The 17,173-nt window shown below is 38.1% G+C and overlaps 1 protein-coding gene across 1 annotated transcript in view; it reads left to right on the forward strand.

Moving 5' to 3' along the window:
• Positions 1–17,173, forward strand: part of INO80 (INO80 complex ATPase subunit) — a gene marked incomplete at its 5' end in the record, with an annotated part of 58,073 nt that overhangs the window by 13,071 nt on the left and 27,829 nt on the right. The window contains 11 exons of the mRNA XM_081999836.1: positions 960–1,055; positions 3,693–3,752; positions 4,360–4,502; positions 5,547–5,631; positions 6,139–6,256; positions 7,287–7,372; positions 8,308–8,475; positions 8,919–9,052; positions 9,862–9,929; positions 11,417–11,510; positions 12,640–12,817. Coding sequence (XP_081855962.1) covers positions 960–1,055; positions 3,693–3,752; positions 4,360–4,502; positions 5,547–5,631; positions 6,139–6,256; positions 7,287–7,372; positions 8,308–8,475; positions 8,919–9,052; positions 9,862–9,929; positions 11,417–11,510; positions 12,640–12,817 — 1,230 coding nt within the window. The remainder of the gene's footprint in view (positions 1–959; positions 1,056–3,692; positions 3,753–4,359; positions 4,503–5,546; positions 5,632–6,138; positions 6,257–7,286; positions 7,373–8,307; positions 8,476–8,918; positions 9,053–9,861; positions 9,930–11,416; positions 11,511–12,639; positions 12,818–17,173) is intronic.

Consider the following 17,173-nt stretch of genomic DNA (forward strand, 5'->3'; position numbering starts at 1 on the left):
CCGATAAGAGAAGAAGTTGTAGACTTCGTGGTTCACTGACTTTTACAGATCAGAGAGACTGATAGAAAGGAAGCCCAAATTCTGAGCTTCATGGCAATCAGCATGGATTTCCATATTTGGAAATATTTGTAGGGTTTTTTTTCAGGAAACATAGTTACATTTCTGTGCCAGGGCAGACAAACAAAACAGAAAAAGCAGGAGGAGCTTGCTGCTTTATGCAGAAATAGATACACTTACTTAAAAAAAATAGTCTTTATGGGCATCCAGTCAGTGTATCTCCAGTTAAATAGGAGATATAAACCAAGCTACACTGAGAGCAGAACAAGCTGCAGTAGTGACCAAATGGCAATTATGTACATTTGTTTATGTTCCTTTTGATAACAGTTTGCTGGCACTATCAGCTACAATAGTGGAAGAGTGTGCAGAACCAAAGGCTCTTGAGCTCGTCTGTGTGGAAGGGATAACAGTCTTTGTCTCCCTGTGGTACTGCAACTTGAGATTTTTGGAAGCCTACACAGGGCTTTTACTTTTTCTGGCTCTCCCTTCTGCAGGCCAGCTTTACACTAATGGCCCAACTTTGTTATTCACCAGAGGGCATTCTAATGTGATGTGAGGGAGCAAAGCTTGCCGGTGCCACCTGAAGTTCTTTTCTTCCCCCAAAATGACAGGAGCTGTTAATAATGCAAGGATGGCAACTTTCAGAAAGAAAGGAGTGAGACAGATTGAAATGGTGGTGACTGTTCTGGTTCGCTGTTACAAAATAAGTCTTAGTTAAACATTAGATCTGCTAGATTTGATTCTGTATCACCCTGCTGTGCTGGGAATGTTGCATATAGTTCCCTCTTTTACATAGCCACTGTCATTTAGTAGTTGTAAAGCTGTATCAAACTGTGTCTGTGTCCCTTCCCCCCCAATTAATTTCTAGGTTTTGTTTTTTTTTCTTAATGTGTATATTCCAGAGAGAGAACATCTGGGGACCTTTTTTAATAATTTCACCTGCCTCTACTCTTAACAACTGGCACCAGGAGTTTGCCAGATTCGTACCTAAATTTAAGGTAATAAGCATGTGCAAGAAAGTTCTTTGTTTTCTCAAAAGCAAACTGTTTTGTTCTCCTGAGTTCTTTGCCACATCTGGATGCCTAATTACCTTGGATTTAAAACTGTAATGGGCTTGATTCTGGTCTTTTTTTTTTTTCTGTCATCCTCTGTTTTTCCTGGAGCATTCAATTATCTAGTGTTTTAAAATGTTCTTACTTCAATCATACGATTTTCCTTTTGCAACAGCTTAACAACACCTTCTCAGTGAGGAATCGAAGCGGGGCAGGGAGTGGATGTTCAGTTGCAATGTGTGAGCCTGGCAGCAGATAGAAGAATAATATTTCAGTCTTGTGTACTATCTTCAGGGTTATAGCAGTGTTCTCAGTCATTCATATAAATTTGGGTAACATAAAGATTGTACATGAATAAAACTGAACCGCAAAAACTTTAGAGGGAGAGAGAATACAGTTGTTATTACAGAAAAATAAAAGAACCATAGACATACAACCAGTAATGAAGGAAAAGAAGTGAGGCACAAATAGTTAAGAACAAAAAGATTAGAAGAAAATAAATGGAGTTCTTCAGGTATATCGTGAATGTGAAAGCACAGTAAGGTAGAAAGCAAGGAACGATCGGTTACTGAAAAACAAGCTGCTTACCTGTTCCCCAGTGGAAAACATTGAAGTGTTGCAAAGGAAGATTTGGAAGAACGTGTGCTACTGAAACAATGCTGAAATTTTAAAATTAGGCAGACAAAAGTGTCAGAAGCTTGCAGTTACATCTGTAGAGAAGAATAGATTATAGGTGAAGTATTTGAGTTGTAGTAACCTTTAAAAAAAAAAACTGATCAAGACCTCTTCATATCAAATATCTGATTTTCTTTTTTATAGAGAACATATAAGAACAGCAAAAGATGCCTAGTTATAAGTAAATAGTATTAAAGTAACATCCAGGTTAATTGTTTTAATGTCTTGGCTACTTAATAAGATGGAGGAAAAGACTTGGAAGTATTACTATATTTGATTTCTTGATCTGAGGTAGGGCAGTATTAAAGGACTTACCATTTACCAAATAGCTTGCTCTGCCAGATCCCTGATGAGACCATACATTGGTTATGGTGGTGTATAGTTTGAGGTATCTATATGGGGAGAAGCTGTGCTAGAATGAGGTCCAATACTGGATGATTCAAGTGGCTTATGTTTTGGGATAAATTTGGATTACTGAGACTTCAAAGAAACTGATGGAGAAATAGAAATGCTTAAGTTAGTGACGAGTTACCTTAAAAAAGAAAAACAAACTAAAAATAATGCATTTGTGCTTTTGCATAGCCCAAAACAATATGGAACCTGACTAAAATCCCTGGTGTAGAAATTGTTAGAGCAGTTGGCCATTCTACCTACTTTTTCTCATTTCCTTTAATCAGTTCATTGTATAGAATAGGCGAGCAACTGTTTATGCTCGCTCCTTCTCATGAATGGAATACAGAAAACATTTCAAAAATGCAGTCAGCATGCTTGTGAAAAGATAATTTTCCCTTTTTTGCTTTAATGATAGAAACAGAATTTTGGTTTTTTATATATAGCTGTTCTTTGGATTTATTGCATAGTCATGTTTACCTCATCCATGGAACAGAACATGTTTTAATAAGTTTTCTAAACGTATGATTGTTACATGTTTACAACTTCGACCAATCTTTTTCAACCAGTTTTGTTTCTGCTTCTAATCATAAACAAGTGCTTCTAATCATACAGAAGTGTGTTTTCAATTATGCTTGTAGTAAATCACAGTGACTTAATTTCTGCAGGTCCATGGCAGAATATGTAAAATAAAAGGCAAATCACTTTTTGGCTAGTCTGATGTTTTTTACTTGCATCCTTATCTCAGAACAGTTGGAAGAATATTCAGCTAAAGGCACTTAGAAATTTGGATCTTGTCAGTTGATGGATGGAGATGTTTATGACCTTTCACAACCTCAGAAACCATCATTCCTCACTTTGTCTTAGTTGCATGTAGTCCTTCCATCAGACAGAAGATGGCAGTAAAATATTGTTAACCAGTAACTCTGGTTTCAGTGCATGGCAAAGATCTGTTCCGAGTAATAGGGCCCGTGAAACTCTGAGCTATAAATGGATTAACAGGCTTCTCTGGCAGTAGTGCTTACTTTGTAAAATTCTTGTATTAAATATTTCCAGACCAGATGTTTTAATTTTATCTTAGATTTTGGGGACAGTTCTGAAATGCAAAACCAACGGGACAACAGGGAACGTGAAACATGAGAACGAGCCCACTAGTCCTGTAGGGGTAACTGTAGCAGTTGAGGGCAGACCTTTTTCTGCATAGGGAAAGTATAATTTTTAGTTTTTAGAAAAACCTGACTAGAAGGCATAACATGCTACTGAGCACCTTGAGATTTCAGCATAGCTTGATCTAGTCTTTGTACTAGGCACGAGTTGCTTGATACCTTTGTCTGGAATGCTCTGTTTCTAAGTATTTTTAAGTGCTTTCTGATTTTTCTGTGTTAAGAAAGATAATTACCCTTTTTGTTGTTTCAGAGAAAGAGGTCTTTCTCATTTTGTAGAATATATAGTATAAAATTCTAGAGCAGATAGGTCTTTATTTGAAAATAATGTCTTTCTAATTTTGTACTGCTCCAGGTGCTACCTTATTGGGGAAACCCCCATGACAGAAAGGTGATCAGGAAGTTCTGGAGTCAGGTAATACCAGCATGCCTGTGTGCTTCGACCATCTTTGTTATTTGTGCAGAGTAAACCAGAAACTGTTGTTACACCCCACCAAGTTAAAAGATGTGTGGATACAGAGTTTGTTTCTTCATCCATGTAGTACCACTTTCATGAACATAATGAGGTAGAAGACTTCTCTTATGCTGGAGAGTAATACACTACAGGACACTGTGGAGTTCAGTTGAAGAAACGAGAGCTCTGTAAATAAAGCAGGAAGTTTCAGTGTCAAGGACTGCTTATTCTATTTGAGTAAGCTAACTCAGGATGCCAAAGTCTAGCATCCTTGCAGACCTGTCAGATTGTTCCTGATCTAACAGCAGCATTTTGTAGGTTTCAATGCCTGGGTCTTGTCCGGCGCATTAAGAAGCCTCTGAAATTGTTCAGGGACTAATGGGCTAAAGTCCAGATCCACCAGTTGAATAACTGTGCTGTAATTAATTTTAAAAGTCAGCTGGGGAAGAATACAGTAATAATGAGAAAATACTATGAAATAGAAATCTGAAATTGCAGTATACACAAACAAACTCTTCATAATGTATTTACATTATATGGACATTTGTTTCTTTCTTTGTGGTTATAGAAGACCTTGTATACTCAGGATGCTCCTTTCCACGTGGTGATTACCAGTTATCAGCTAGTAGTACAGGATGTGAAGTATTTCCAGCGAGTGAAGTGGCAATATATGGTGCTGGATGAAGCGCAAGCACTTAAGAGTAGCTCCAGGTAAGAAAATAACTGGAAACAAAGTCTTCCCTCTGTATCAACCTCTTGAAGGAATATCAAGAAAACATCAAGATTACACGAATTGATAGAAGTTAAAATGGACACGTATGAGGCCTTTTAAGTGTCTAACCTGCTTAAGTATGTGTATAACTCTATGATACTGGATCAATCCACTGTTTTTTTGTGTTTAGATTTTCCTTCTCAAAAAATGCTTGCATGGAGTACAGGACAGTTAAACAAAACAGTGTGAAATTCTGTTCACCTTCTTTCCTGACTACTCGCAGAATTCTTTCTAGTGAACAGTCTGCAGCCTTTAGTGTGTATTGCTTATATTGGCTCCATTAAATGCATTATTTTGATTCCTTCTTCAGTGGAACTTCCAGCTACGAATGAAGGTCAGAACCCTGTGAATACTGTTGGCTGCAATAAAGCCCAATCTTTGTCATAAGACTCTGTGCCAGAAAGGTTTCTGTTTGTTTTCAAGTAATAGATTTGCCTGTCTTTACTTCTGTAATTGCTTTCCCATAACCTTTGCCCAAGTTGCCAGTGTACACAGTTAAGTTGAAGACTGTTTTAGATGCAGACTAGACAGACTTCAGTCAGAATAATTCAGCATTCTTTGGAAACTGCCCATCTAAGAGGATTGTAATGTATAGATCAGCACTCCTGCCACAGTGGCCCTTACACTTAGTGTTGTAAAATCTGAAAAATTCATGACATTCTGATTCATAATGACTGTTTCTTTTGGAAAGTTAATTGTTCTGATGATGAGATTTTATTAGAATCCAAGCATTTGTATTAAAAATGAGTAAAAAGATACTTAGAAAAAGAAATTAAATTATGCACGTTTCTTCGTAATTTGTAAGAGGCTCCTTCTTCCTGTAATTGTCTTTTGAAAGACTGGGGAGTAGCTGTGACAGTTTTACCCAGTGCCCTCCAAAAATCATTTGGGAAGGTCACTGGAAGCAATAGGTCTTAAAATACTTTGTTTCATATCCTCTACAAAAACCAGTTTTAACATTTTTCTTAAATTTTATTCATCAGTGTTCGTTGGAAGATCCTACTACAGTTCCAGTGTCGAAACAGATTGTTGTTGACTGGGACCCCAATCCAGAACACGATGGCTGAGGTATTCGGGAGCTCACAAGAGCAGAGTTTTCTTTATAACAAGAATATATACTAAATATATATGAACAGTTGAGGAACCTGTTGTATTTGTGTGGTTGTGGGGTCATGCTTGTAGCAGATCATTGGCAAACAAATATGGAATTGGCTCTAGGAGGGGAAAATTTGGAAACATGACACACATTCAAATAAAACTGAAGATATCTGATGGTTAGTAATACCTAGATTACAGGATGAAATCTAATTCTTGCGTCTTGTCCTTCTGCTGGCTGAAATCATTGTGCTGTGTGTCACACTGCTTTCTAATGGTGTTTTGTGAAGTTGATATATCAGGCATTTGTCTGGGGTGGGGGGCGGGAAGAGGATGTGGCTGGGTGTTTGTTTAATTTTGCCATATCTTGATCTAGTAAAGTGATTTTTCTCAAAGAGCTGCAAGGGTTTGGGATCCCCAATTACTTTGTCCACAGTAGGGTCACTTTTGCTGATCTACTGTTTTCTCCTCTCCTTTTAGCTGTGGGCCCTGCTGCATTTTATCATGCCAACACTGTTTGATTCCCATGAAGAGTTCAATGAGTGGTTTTCTAAAGACATAGAGAGCCATGCAGAGAACAAATCCGCCATTGATGAGAGTGAGTGCAGTGTGTAACTGCAGTAGTTTTGCTATTAAAAATCAGTTCCTTTTCCAACTACTGATGGATAAACTTTTATCTCTCATTTTTTTGTATGAGAAATGTCATCTAAAGCAGAGGGTGCATAATGGGATTGGAATGGTATGGATTGTTGTCCATGGTTTCTGTCAAAGTTTGTGTTTCCGACTGTGATGTAACATGTAACAGATAGAAAAACACATCGTGAAAATGTTGATTTGCTGCTTGTGTCCAGTCCTTCTCCTTCCCAAACACAGGAGAACAAATATTTTAAGTATTTGTAAGTTTCTACAGCGCACATTATCTTGGAGAACTCCTGAGTGTGTTACATGCTCTAGACATAAAAATTATGATGCAAAGCGCTAAACACCTTTTGAGGTCCAGAAGAAAAGCATAAAAATTCTTTAAAAAAAAAAAAAAATCTTCACAGTAAATTTTTAGGGGATAGTTATGTAGAAAAACCTAGCCTGGCAAAAAAGCTGATTTGTAACTGGAGTAGAACACAGCGCCGTCGGAACTTGTCACAAAAGTAAAGGCTTTAAGAGTTCTCAAATACCCAGAACTTTGTTTTTACAGCTTATCGTAAATACTACAATTGTCTGTCAATGCAGTATACCCTGTTCTTGTGATGCTCCAATTTTGGGGAGCAAGACTTAAAACTGTAATAATCTCTTTTCATGAACTAGCAACGTCTCACCTGAAACTACCTCCTTCCTTCGCTAATAGTGAGTGAGAAATTTAAGTCCATATTGCTCAGCCCAGAGGAATATAGAATATGTAAAATGCTTTAGAAGTTCATTCTTTGAAGCAGATCTTTAGATTCATAAGTTAAAACAGTGTATCTCGACACTCATTTTAAAAAAGAAAAATGAACGGAGAAATACCAACTCTGTGTTGTCTCCTATAGGGGAAAATGGCTAAGCAGTAAGGGACTTAATTTGTAGTAGAACACTATGTAGTTTCCTTCTTTGGTGAAGTAATTGTTCTTTCTTCCCCATTCCCTATATTTCAGACCAGCTATCCCGCTTGCACATGATCCTGAAGCCTTTCATGTTGAGAAGAATCAAGAAGGATGTGGAAAATGAGCTGTCAGATAAGGTGACAAAAAGTATTTATTTGGAATGAGTATTGCAACTTTATTGTGATAACTCTGTTCTGTGACCTCGCTTTTGCAAACTCGTTTGTCACTCTGCATACTTGAAATTTGATTGTAGACCTTTCATGGACCTTCAATTTCTGGCACCGCATCCCAGCAATTTCATTAGATGTGAATGTAACTGAAGAACCCCTAATTAATGAACTGTTCTTCTAGGGGAAACATGTTAACAGTTACAAATAAAAAAATCTTTAAGCCTGATTGACAGAAGTATCACTGATTGAAGTGAAAGAGATTGATAAAGCAATGATTGGGTGATGAACGTCTCCAATGGCCTCTGTAAATTATTTGGCAAGTATTTAGGGTTCTTCTTGCCTGTACAGAGCCAGAAGTGCATAGTGGCAACATCATACTCTTCTCTCTTGTTAGTCTCTTAATTTCATGTGTTTGTTAGCAATACTGGATGATCTTGTGGTCAGCATGTTCCCAGGCTTTGGGACCGCTGGCTAAGAGACTTCTACTTTGTTCTGATGTGTTTATTAATTTCAAAACTAGAACTACCCACAGACACTTGTTGTGATGCACCTGTCATTATCATGTTTAAGACTGCTCTAAACAGCGTTTTAACAGTAGGATGGTAGAATTAAGCTGATCAGCTGCAGATAGGACATTTTCAGAGCTTCTTAAGAATCTGTTTACTTCGTTGTGCTCACATACTTTTAAATGTCTGTCTCCTACATCATTACCGAAGCCTTCCAAAACATACCTATCAGCTTCCCAGGTTGGATCCTGAAATACAGATATGAATGCAACTGCCTAGATATGTATTTTTTGAGAAAGTTGTTTTCCTTAAGATAAGTTTCTCTCTGATTTGCGTATACTGATGTGGACATCCTCCCTTTCAGAGACAAAAAATGTCTTCATTACTGTTTTGCAGATTGAAATTCTTATGTACTGCCAGCAGACAAGTCGACAGAAGCTGTTGTACCAAGCTCTGAAAAACAAAATCTCTATTGATGACCTCCTGCAGTCCTCAATGGGCACTACTCAGCAAGCACAGACCACCACTAGTAGTCTCATGAATCTAGTCATGCAGTTCAGGAAGGTAAGGCTATTTTAAATAATAATTTTTAAAAAGTATAATCATTCATTAGCACAGAACTAAAATATGGCTTCTAGAAAAGACCATATAGGAAAAATTTCTGGCATAGGCAAGCAAATTTGCATGCATTTCTGTTGTTTTTCTGATGCAGAGTAGCATGATGTTGGGGTAGAAGAGCTTTAGCCAAATGGTGCATTCATCTGCTAACTGGTTTGATTCCAAATTGGTTGTTGAAGGAAATCATTCACTTGGGAAGAAGAGGCAGTAGCTGTTGTGTGAATAAGAAAAGATATGATGCAGTATTCAAATTTGAGTAGTTATACTAAAATAGCTGTGACATACTAATCAATATTGAAGTTTTAGTGATGAATAGTCATAGTTGATGTAAATGCTGCATTGGACTAAATTAATTCCTTCCAGTGTTTGACATGCTTGCTTTCTTATAGGTGTGCAATCACCCAGAGCTGTTTGAGCGACAAGAAACTTGGTCTCCATTTCACATCTCTCTAAAGCCATACCAGATTTCAAAGTTTATCTACCGTCATGGACAGATCAGGGTCTTTAACCACTCACGGGACAGGCAAGCCTACTCCACTTCCTCTCCAGTTCAGCATGTTTAGTATTATTACTTAGACTTATTTTAGCTTTTTAAGTGTGAATTAACTCCCTTACCGGATGTACTTAAATGACATTGCCCAAGCAATGCATTCCTAGTTTTCTTTCATTCATTCAGCTGTTAAGCATCTGATACCTGATGCTCTTTCTTTGTGGAATCCTGATCATCAAGTATCCCTTTGGAATAAGAAAGTCAGGAAAAGGAATTTAGAGTTGTTGCTCATAATGTATGATAGAATTAAGCTTTAAAAGAATTCTTAAAAAAAAAAAAAAACGAACTACCAACAAAAAAAAACCACAAAACCCCCCTGGTTTCCCTTCAGTGAGTTTTCAAGTTTCAAGGAAGATATCAGTATCTGTTGTGAGCATCTACTAGTGCCTTGACAGCTTTTAATGCTTACCTTGGATGAATAGAAGCTACCTGAGTGCAGTTTGCTGTTCCATCCGGTGTGGCAATTCTTGATTATCTTTGTTTGTATTCAGTTATGAGAAATTCTTAGGCTAGAGATGAGAAAGCTATGTTTGAGGATGAGACTCTGTTCTACAGCGTAAAGTGCAATTCCAGAACAATGGTGAGTCTTGGTGTCAAGTTAATAGTGCATGTGGACTGATGATGCTTCTCTCTTACTGCCATGCAGTTCCAAATATGGAGTGCTGAAATACTTACAATGAAGAACTGAATGGTTACTCTGCATTTTCTGCTGATTGTGTGATTGAACATTGTATGTGTTAACAGCTTCTTAGTGACTTTGGTTTTATTGCTTTCATTTTCAGGTGGTTACGGGTTTTACTTTCGCCATTTGCACCAGACCACATCCAGCAGTCTCTTTTCCATAGGAAGGGTAGGTTTACAGTCCTGGGAAGCAAGTTGGGTTGCACGCTTGCCTGTGGTGTTGTAATATGTCTTATTCAGCGGGAAGGACTGAGAGGCCAAATCAGTTAGTCCTCTGAGATAATCTGATTAGAACTTGTTAAGATTTTGTTAGCATTTGTACTTGTACATATACTTCATTTGCTCAATGAGGAAAGGATGGAAGCAGCTGGACGAATAATGTATGGACAGCTTGTTATTTAGTTCCTGCTTAATGCTACTGCAGTCTCTTTTTCTGTTCCTCCTGTCTTGCTTTAACTTGCTTCAAGGGTTTAATGCTACCTTTTTAGTCTAATGTGATTTATTTTTCACAGATTCAATTCAGATTGATTTTGGATTCCTTTCAGTATGATCTGTATAGTATGTTAAACTGCCAACTTCTCTTTCAAGTAACAAGTAGATGAGATGCAAGTGACCCAGTATCTAATCAGTGCATAAAAAACCCACATAAGCTGCTTATATTGACAAATAAAATTTATTATTATAGAGGATTGAATTTTTTTTGCTAAAAAGAGCTGATTAGATTGCTCAGCTGCTGGGGGCGGAAAAACTTGGGGAGAAAAAAGCAAGAGAGATACTGGCTGCATTACTATGCTGAAATCTGTTAGCATGGACCTGTTCAGCTATGCAAAACCCTTTCCAAGTACGAAGAACCAGATGCAACTTGGAGTCTGCACTTGTTTGTAACTCTCTAACATCCCCATATGTCTTGATGATCATTCTGTTTTCTGTTTGGTTTGGTATTCATAATAGGCTTTTTCTTGGGGAGCCTTTTTGCCATACCATAAAAGGAAAATAACTTGGGGGAATATAACTTTTGTGTAGAAGTTAAAAAATAAAAAAACCATGAATGGTATTTGGGATACACAGTGCATGTGGATGGACCTGAAAGGCATTCTTCATTAACAGTGGAACATACCTCTTCTGCTCCCCACCCTTCACTGCAGTGTATCCCTCATCCTCACCATATTTGTTGCATCTTTATCTCCATACTTGCATTCCCCTACCAATTCCTACATCTTCCAAGCCATTTGACTGACTGGCTGGGTGAGAGGGAGCATGTTCGGCAGGCATCCTGAGGTGTGCGTGTTCTGGTCAGCTGTCTGTCAGATCGGTGTTTGGATTCGCAAATGTGTGCATGCTGCTTATTGATTCTTAGTAAGTGAAATCAATGTCTGTACTGGCTGCATGATTTAGAACATATTTGTCTGTCTTGGAAAATGCCCTTCTCTTGCCCAGGCTTGAAAATGAACTGGAACTTGGGGTCAGGCAACAGCAATTCAGATTATTTTTTCGGTATTTCTAAAAGATCTAGGTTAAATTAGGATCTCCTGTTTATTCACCTAGATTTGTCACATGTCAGAGAATGTGTATATTGAAATGATGAAGTAAGTTTACTGTTTTCAGCTAGGAGTGTCTGAAATGTGATTGCCTAATTTCAGTATTTCTGTGCCATAGGCATCAATGAAGAAAGCTGTTTTTCTTTTCTCCGGTTTATTGATGTCTCTCCAGCAGAGATGGCAAACCTCATGAATCAGGGACATTTAGCCAGGTGAGGACAAATTTTTTTTTTTTCCCTTTAGTAATTATGGGAAAAGTACATGCGACGTTAGAGGCATCTCTCTCTAAACCTGCATTTTCTATGCTTCCTAGTATTATCATTTGTCTATTGTTACCTAATATTATAGCACCTTCTAGAGTGTTCGTTCAGGTATAGGGCACCATTATGCAAGGCAATTTTTATGCCTTTGCCAAAAGAAAACCCCTGTTACAAAGATTTGGCATTGTAAATACACAAGATGGTCAAGGGGCGACAGAAGAATTTGCTTAGGATCACGCTGGAGGTTGCTGGCATTATCAAGCGCAAAATCCAGACTTTTGAAGGCCAGTTTATTGCAATGCTTACCAGTTGCACTTGAGTGTATGTTTTAACACACGTGGAATAAGCTTGTGCTGTGATAGTTGTTTTTCAGTTTCGAGCCATATCGTCTGCTTTCCATCTGTCCTGTTTTAATATGTAATGGAATCCAAGGCATGGGCTTAGGATAATGGATTTTTAGCATTGTGAACTGTATTATCTTTGAAAGGGATGTGATCTGTTTAAGTTATAGTGTACTCTGCAATGGACAATACTCTAACTGAAGTTAGATAGCGACTGTAAGAAATTTGAGATTAAAAGCAACTCTATATTAATAAATAAAGGTGTTTTGCCTTAGGTCTTTGTAAGTGTAATATTCTTTTATTGTTGTGGTTATTTTGGACTACCATTTCTTGTCTGTATTTCAGTAACATAATGCAAATTTCTCTTGATCTATCTGAATGATCTTTTGATAAATTCATTATGCAGGTTGTTACGGATAATTTATATATGGAGCAATTTACAGACAAGTCAGAGTGCAATTTTAAGTAGTAGTGGCTAATTTGGGCGCAACCCTTTTAAAGTGCTTCAAAGTGTATTCTGATTTAATAACTTAGATTCAGTTAAGCCACCTTAGAAAAAAATTAAAATAAGAGTAATATAATTGGAAGGTGTCTAGCAAAAATTATTTCCTTTAAGTCAGGATACTGAAAGCCTGAAATTCTGAAAAAACATTCGTGTCAGATAAATTTATGTTGTAAATATACTCAAGCCTTTCTTTCACAAAGCAGTGAAAAAATGTATCTACTGTGTTTTGTTTCAGATGGTTAGCTCTTTTCCTGTCTCTAAAAGCGTCCTACAGGCTCCATCACATACGTTCCTGGATGGAGACAGAAGGGGATAAACAGCAGGGGTCATGTTTTCTGAGGAACAGAGATTTCTTGCTTGATGTAAATTTCCCGCTGTCTTTCCCTAACTTGCACAGCTGCACTTTGCTGCAGGTAAGCAAAATTTCTGTGATGTGGAGACAGTAGCAAATCCTCATGAGTGAGAAATAATGAAAACCTTTCTACCCTTATAAAACAGAGGAAAACAAACTTGGAAACAGGATGACTTTATTGCCTGCTTCATTAGATATAGTTAATAAAGTTCAGACTGCTAAACAGAAGAATAGTTTAATTGCTGTCTTCCTCCCATGTGGTGATACATTTCAAACCTTGCTATAAAAAACAAATCAGTTGAATTAGAAGTCCTAAAAATATTACTGGAGCAACAGAACTACACTCATGATTTGTCAGGGATGGATTCTACATGTAAACTTAAGAGTTTTGTAATGGTTTTTCTACATGTAGGGTGCTTATTTTCTGACTGAAATTAACTCTTCTCAAATTCAATACGTTTTTGCAGCAACTGCGGAAAGCAGAGAATTTAGCCTAGCAGTGTTTCAGAGTTGGTGGACAAGCATTGTCAATGGTGTCTTTCCACTCTGAAATTTGCTTCTGCTGGTGTCTGATAGACTCCAGATGTGTTCATCTTCCTGTGTAATGCAAGGTCATTTTCCCTAATCTTTTGCCTGGGATGTGTGTGAAGGTTTTGTCTTTTTATGACTAAATTGCTGTTGATTTCCTGAGTTAAGTTATAGCTCCATTGATTCATTTCACTGGGAAATAAGTTCACAAAAGTGCTAGCATAGAGTCAGGAAAGCATCTAGGGCAGTTAGCAGATATGCAGTAAAAAAGACTTTTCTGAAACAGTGAAATCGTGCCAAATTTCTCTAGGGAATATTGCTTCTGTTCATGAGTCTGGAAGGGGAAAGGAGATAGCCAGAATTCAATTGAATAGCGTGTAGAGGAAGTTGAAATTGAAGACGCATCACAGTAGGAAACCAACCTTGGGCTTGGTGTCATGTTTTGCAGTGTTAACAGCAAAGCCATCAAAATGAGTCATCCTAGTTATCAAACAAAGAGCAGGCCAACTGAGTGTGTATGCCAGTTAACTCTGGCTGTCCTGATGTTTAAATATTCTGTGTTTCCGTGTCTAGCTTGATAAAATGTCTACACTATATGGATTTGCTTTCAGATAGTTTTTTTTTTTGAGATTCCATTCAGCTGTTTGTATACTGACTGTGTAATGCTCATCTCTGAAACTATACTGTAGCTCTTTCCTCTCATTGGTATGGTTAGGGAAAACTTGTGTGGTGTCATAAATGTTGCAGCCTAATAGTAAAGGAGTAGAAGATGGTATCAGAAGTTGTATGCACTTCCAGAAGGTAGCATTCATTTTTATGTGTGTAGAGAAAGACACTCTAGATCTTTATATAGCCTTTGAGTTAGTGAGTATAAATATTAAAATGAAAGTCATTATATTTTCTTAAAGAACAGAAGGTGAGTTATTATATATATTAAATATGAGATTTGCAATATGCACATATAGTTTTTAATATTAACAATTAAATGAAAACCATTTGGATAGGCTGCAGACCCACACGTACCACAACCTGGCAAGACTTAAATGTATAATTTGGTTTCTGCAAATAATTTCTGTTCTTTGAGGAAGTCAGTTCTTGTGTCTCGGGGGATCCCAGTGCTGTGACTGTGTGTTACTAGTGACTGGTGTTACTAGTACCTTTTACACAGAAAACAGCCAGCTGAGGAGCAAAGTTCGTCAGTGTGTGCAAATACAGCTCATCTGTGATAACCCCAGTAAATCTAAAGGAAGTTTAGCCCTACAGTTATGACAGATTCTTTAGAACTGTTTTCTAACCAGAATGTTAGACAAATTGCCACCTGAAGTCACTTTAAAGTAAGCTACGTTTGCAGAATTTTGTTTTCACAGCTTGCATATATAGCATCTTTAAAAAAAAAGGGGGGGGGGCACAAAACCAAAGGGAGGACTGAAAAACAAATTGGCCTTTACATGCCTGTCTTTTAGCTGCACACATCATCATGGTGAGAATGAACTCACTTTTTTTTTTTTAGCCCAAATTTGAGAAACTTTCAATGTAAAATTCCCCGAGGCTTCCTCTAGGGCTTCATAAGATAGTAACAAGTAGGGAGTGAGAAGGGGGAAAAACAGAGGAAAAAGGAAATGGTATAAATCTGGAAAGGCTTTTCTTAACTGCTCAGATCAGCATTTCCGATATGAGAGAAAATATGAAAATACGTCAGTAGACAAAAAACACATTTATTTGATGGATCTTTCTGAAATTGAGGTAACATCTGTCTAAAGATAGTATGAGTTTCTTCATGTAAGCGCAGAAATCCCTTGCAGTGTGAGGTCTCTTCATTCCCCTTACTTAGCACCTCCACAACGTGTATTATTTTGTGTGCATTGATTTAAATTAATATAAAATCTGATCTGTTGAGATGAACCCTTCTCTCCTTTGCTTTCCTAATTTTTTTTCTATAAAAAGTTAGAAGTGTTAATGAGCTTAAGATGCTGGTAGCAATCATCCATATTTATGTGCAGCTCTGTCTGCAATATAAGAAAGCTGCTTTCAACACTTTGGATTTCATCGTTGCAGTAGATGCGTACATTCTTACTTTTTAACGGTCCTCCTCTTTGGTTCTTGGCCTTGTCTTACTAAGGTATATGATCCATTTCAGAGCTGTGCCTGTGTTCAATTCTGTAACCTTACCTGGTTTTTTACATGTATGTGACTGATGGGAAGCTGGTTTCCGCTGTCCCTGTTATATCTGGTGTCTGCTCTGTTCATGAATACTTAATGGCTGCGTATGTCAGGGAATTCAGAGAGGGATGTTTCTTATGTGACCTGCTTGTAATTTGTACACAGGAAGTATGGCGCTGAAAACCGGTGTACAAGACCTAATACTGTGTGTCCAAAAAGTAATATTTTTCCTTATTTTGGATACCTTCTTGGAAGTTTTCCTTTATGTTTCTTCTTGGGTACTTCTAATTGGACTGAAGCCATCTTTGTTGGCTCTTTGATACTATCTTCCGAAAGAGAATTAAATAACAAACTTGCATAGGTTTGGAATTACAGTTTGTTAGCTTCCTCTCTATGCATTACTTGTATTCTCACTTTCCAGGAAATAAAGTCACCAGACCTTTCTGAACAAGGCCACAATCAGTATGCCAATGCTTGCTGTCATAAGACTTATTGGAAAGCTCTTGTGACTGCCTGCAATGCTGATTCCTCTTCATAAAATCAGCTGTACTGCCAGGGGTAGGGAAGAGAGGGGCTTTGAGCTAAAGCAGTTGTTCTGAATCCGTCTAGTAGCCTGCTGTTGCTGAGAGGGAAGTCTTCTTCTCCTCTGACTCCTGCTGTCCTTTCTTTACTCTCAGCTGCTGAATCCTGCCTCTGCTGATGTGGGTTTGCACTGCCACATCCCTGTATGAGCCAACTGCAGAAAACTTTCTATTTTCATGGCTGTTGCATTTGTTCTTTGGTTAGATGTGTAGCCAAATAGGTTTCTGGAGGGGTGTGACAGTTGATAGAACTAGCACAAGAAGTGGCTCAAATATGCCATGGGAAGGGACTCCTTTTCAGCAGCAGTGCTGGTGCTTTGTTGCCACCGTTCCTGGTCCTCAGATGAGTAAGCCAGTGTTCACATCTGTTGCCCACATCCATGTACTCCTAGCCTTGCATTTCCCACTCTGCTGTTTCAGCACATGGCCTGTTTTACCAGGTGGTGAAACAGATCACAAAACTAACTTGGACTGGAGGGGCAAGGGTTTGTTTTCATCTTGAATAGCATCTTAATGAGTACAGACAGCTAGGCCAACAAGAAGGGCCTCAGTGGGGACAGGAGTGGACATGTGAAGCAGTTGTTGCTTAAGCCAGCGTTACTGATAAAGAATTGCCAGCTGAGTAAGAGCCTGTTTTGGGGATCACTTCACATTATCCAGTGTGGCCCAAGCTTTGACCTGTGCTTTTTAGCCCTGCTGAGTGTCAGTGAAAGGCTGTTGTCAGCTCTTTCTGCTCTCACCTTTTATATAGAAGAGCAGATGTTCAGTCAGAGAGTGTGAACTTTATTTTTGCCAGCTCCAGACCACAAGTCACACTGGTAGCAGCTGAAAGACCCATTTACGTGCCAGGATTGACTGATTGTATGTCTTAGGTGGTGCTAGCACGTATGTACAGTAAGGCTATTTTTCTCCCTTGTCAGCAGGTTCCAAATTGTATGTGCTAGCAGTCTGCATCTTGCCCCGTGCATCTACATCGGGAAATAGAAAGGGCCCAGAATGCATGGTCCATAATAGACTACTTCTATGGATGTTTTCTAGCATTTTGTGACATACACAGGAATATCCAGTGTACGACATGATATACAAAGTGTCTGCTCCTATCATGTACCCTGATGTTTGGAACTTCAAGCACTGGAATTTTAGAAAAT

The sequence above is a fragment of the Phaethon aethereus genome (assembly GCF_964289735.1).
Source record: "Phaethon aethereus genome assembly, chromosome: 5".
NCBI lineage: Eukaryota > Metazoa > Chordata > Aves > Phaethontiformes > Phaethontidae > Phaethon > Phaethon aethereus.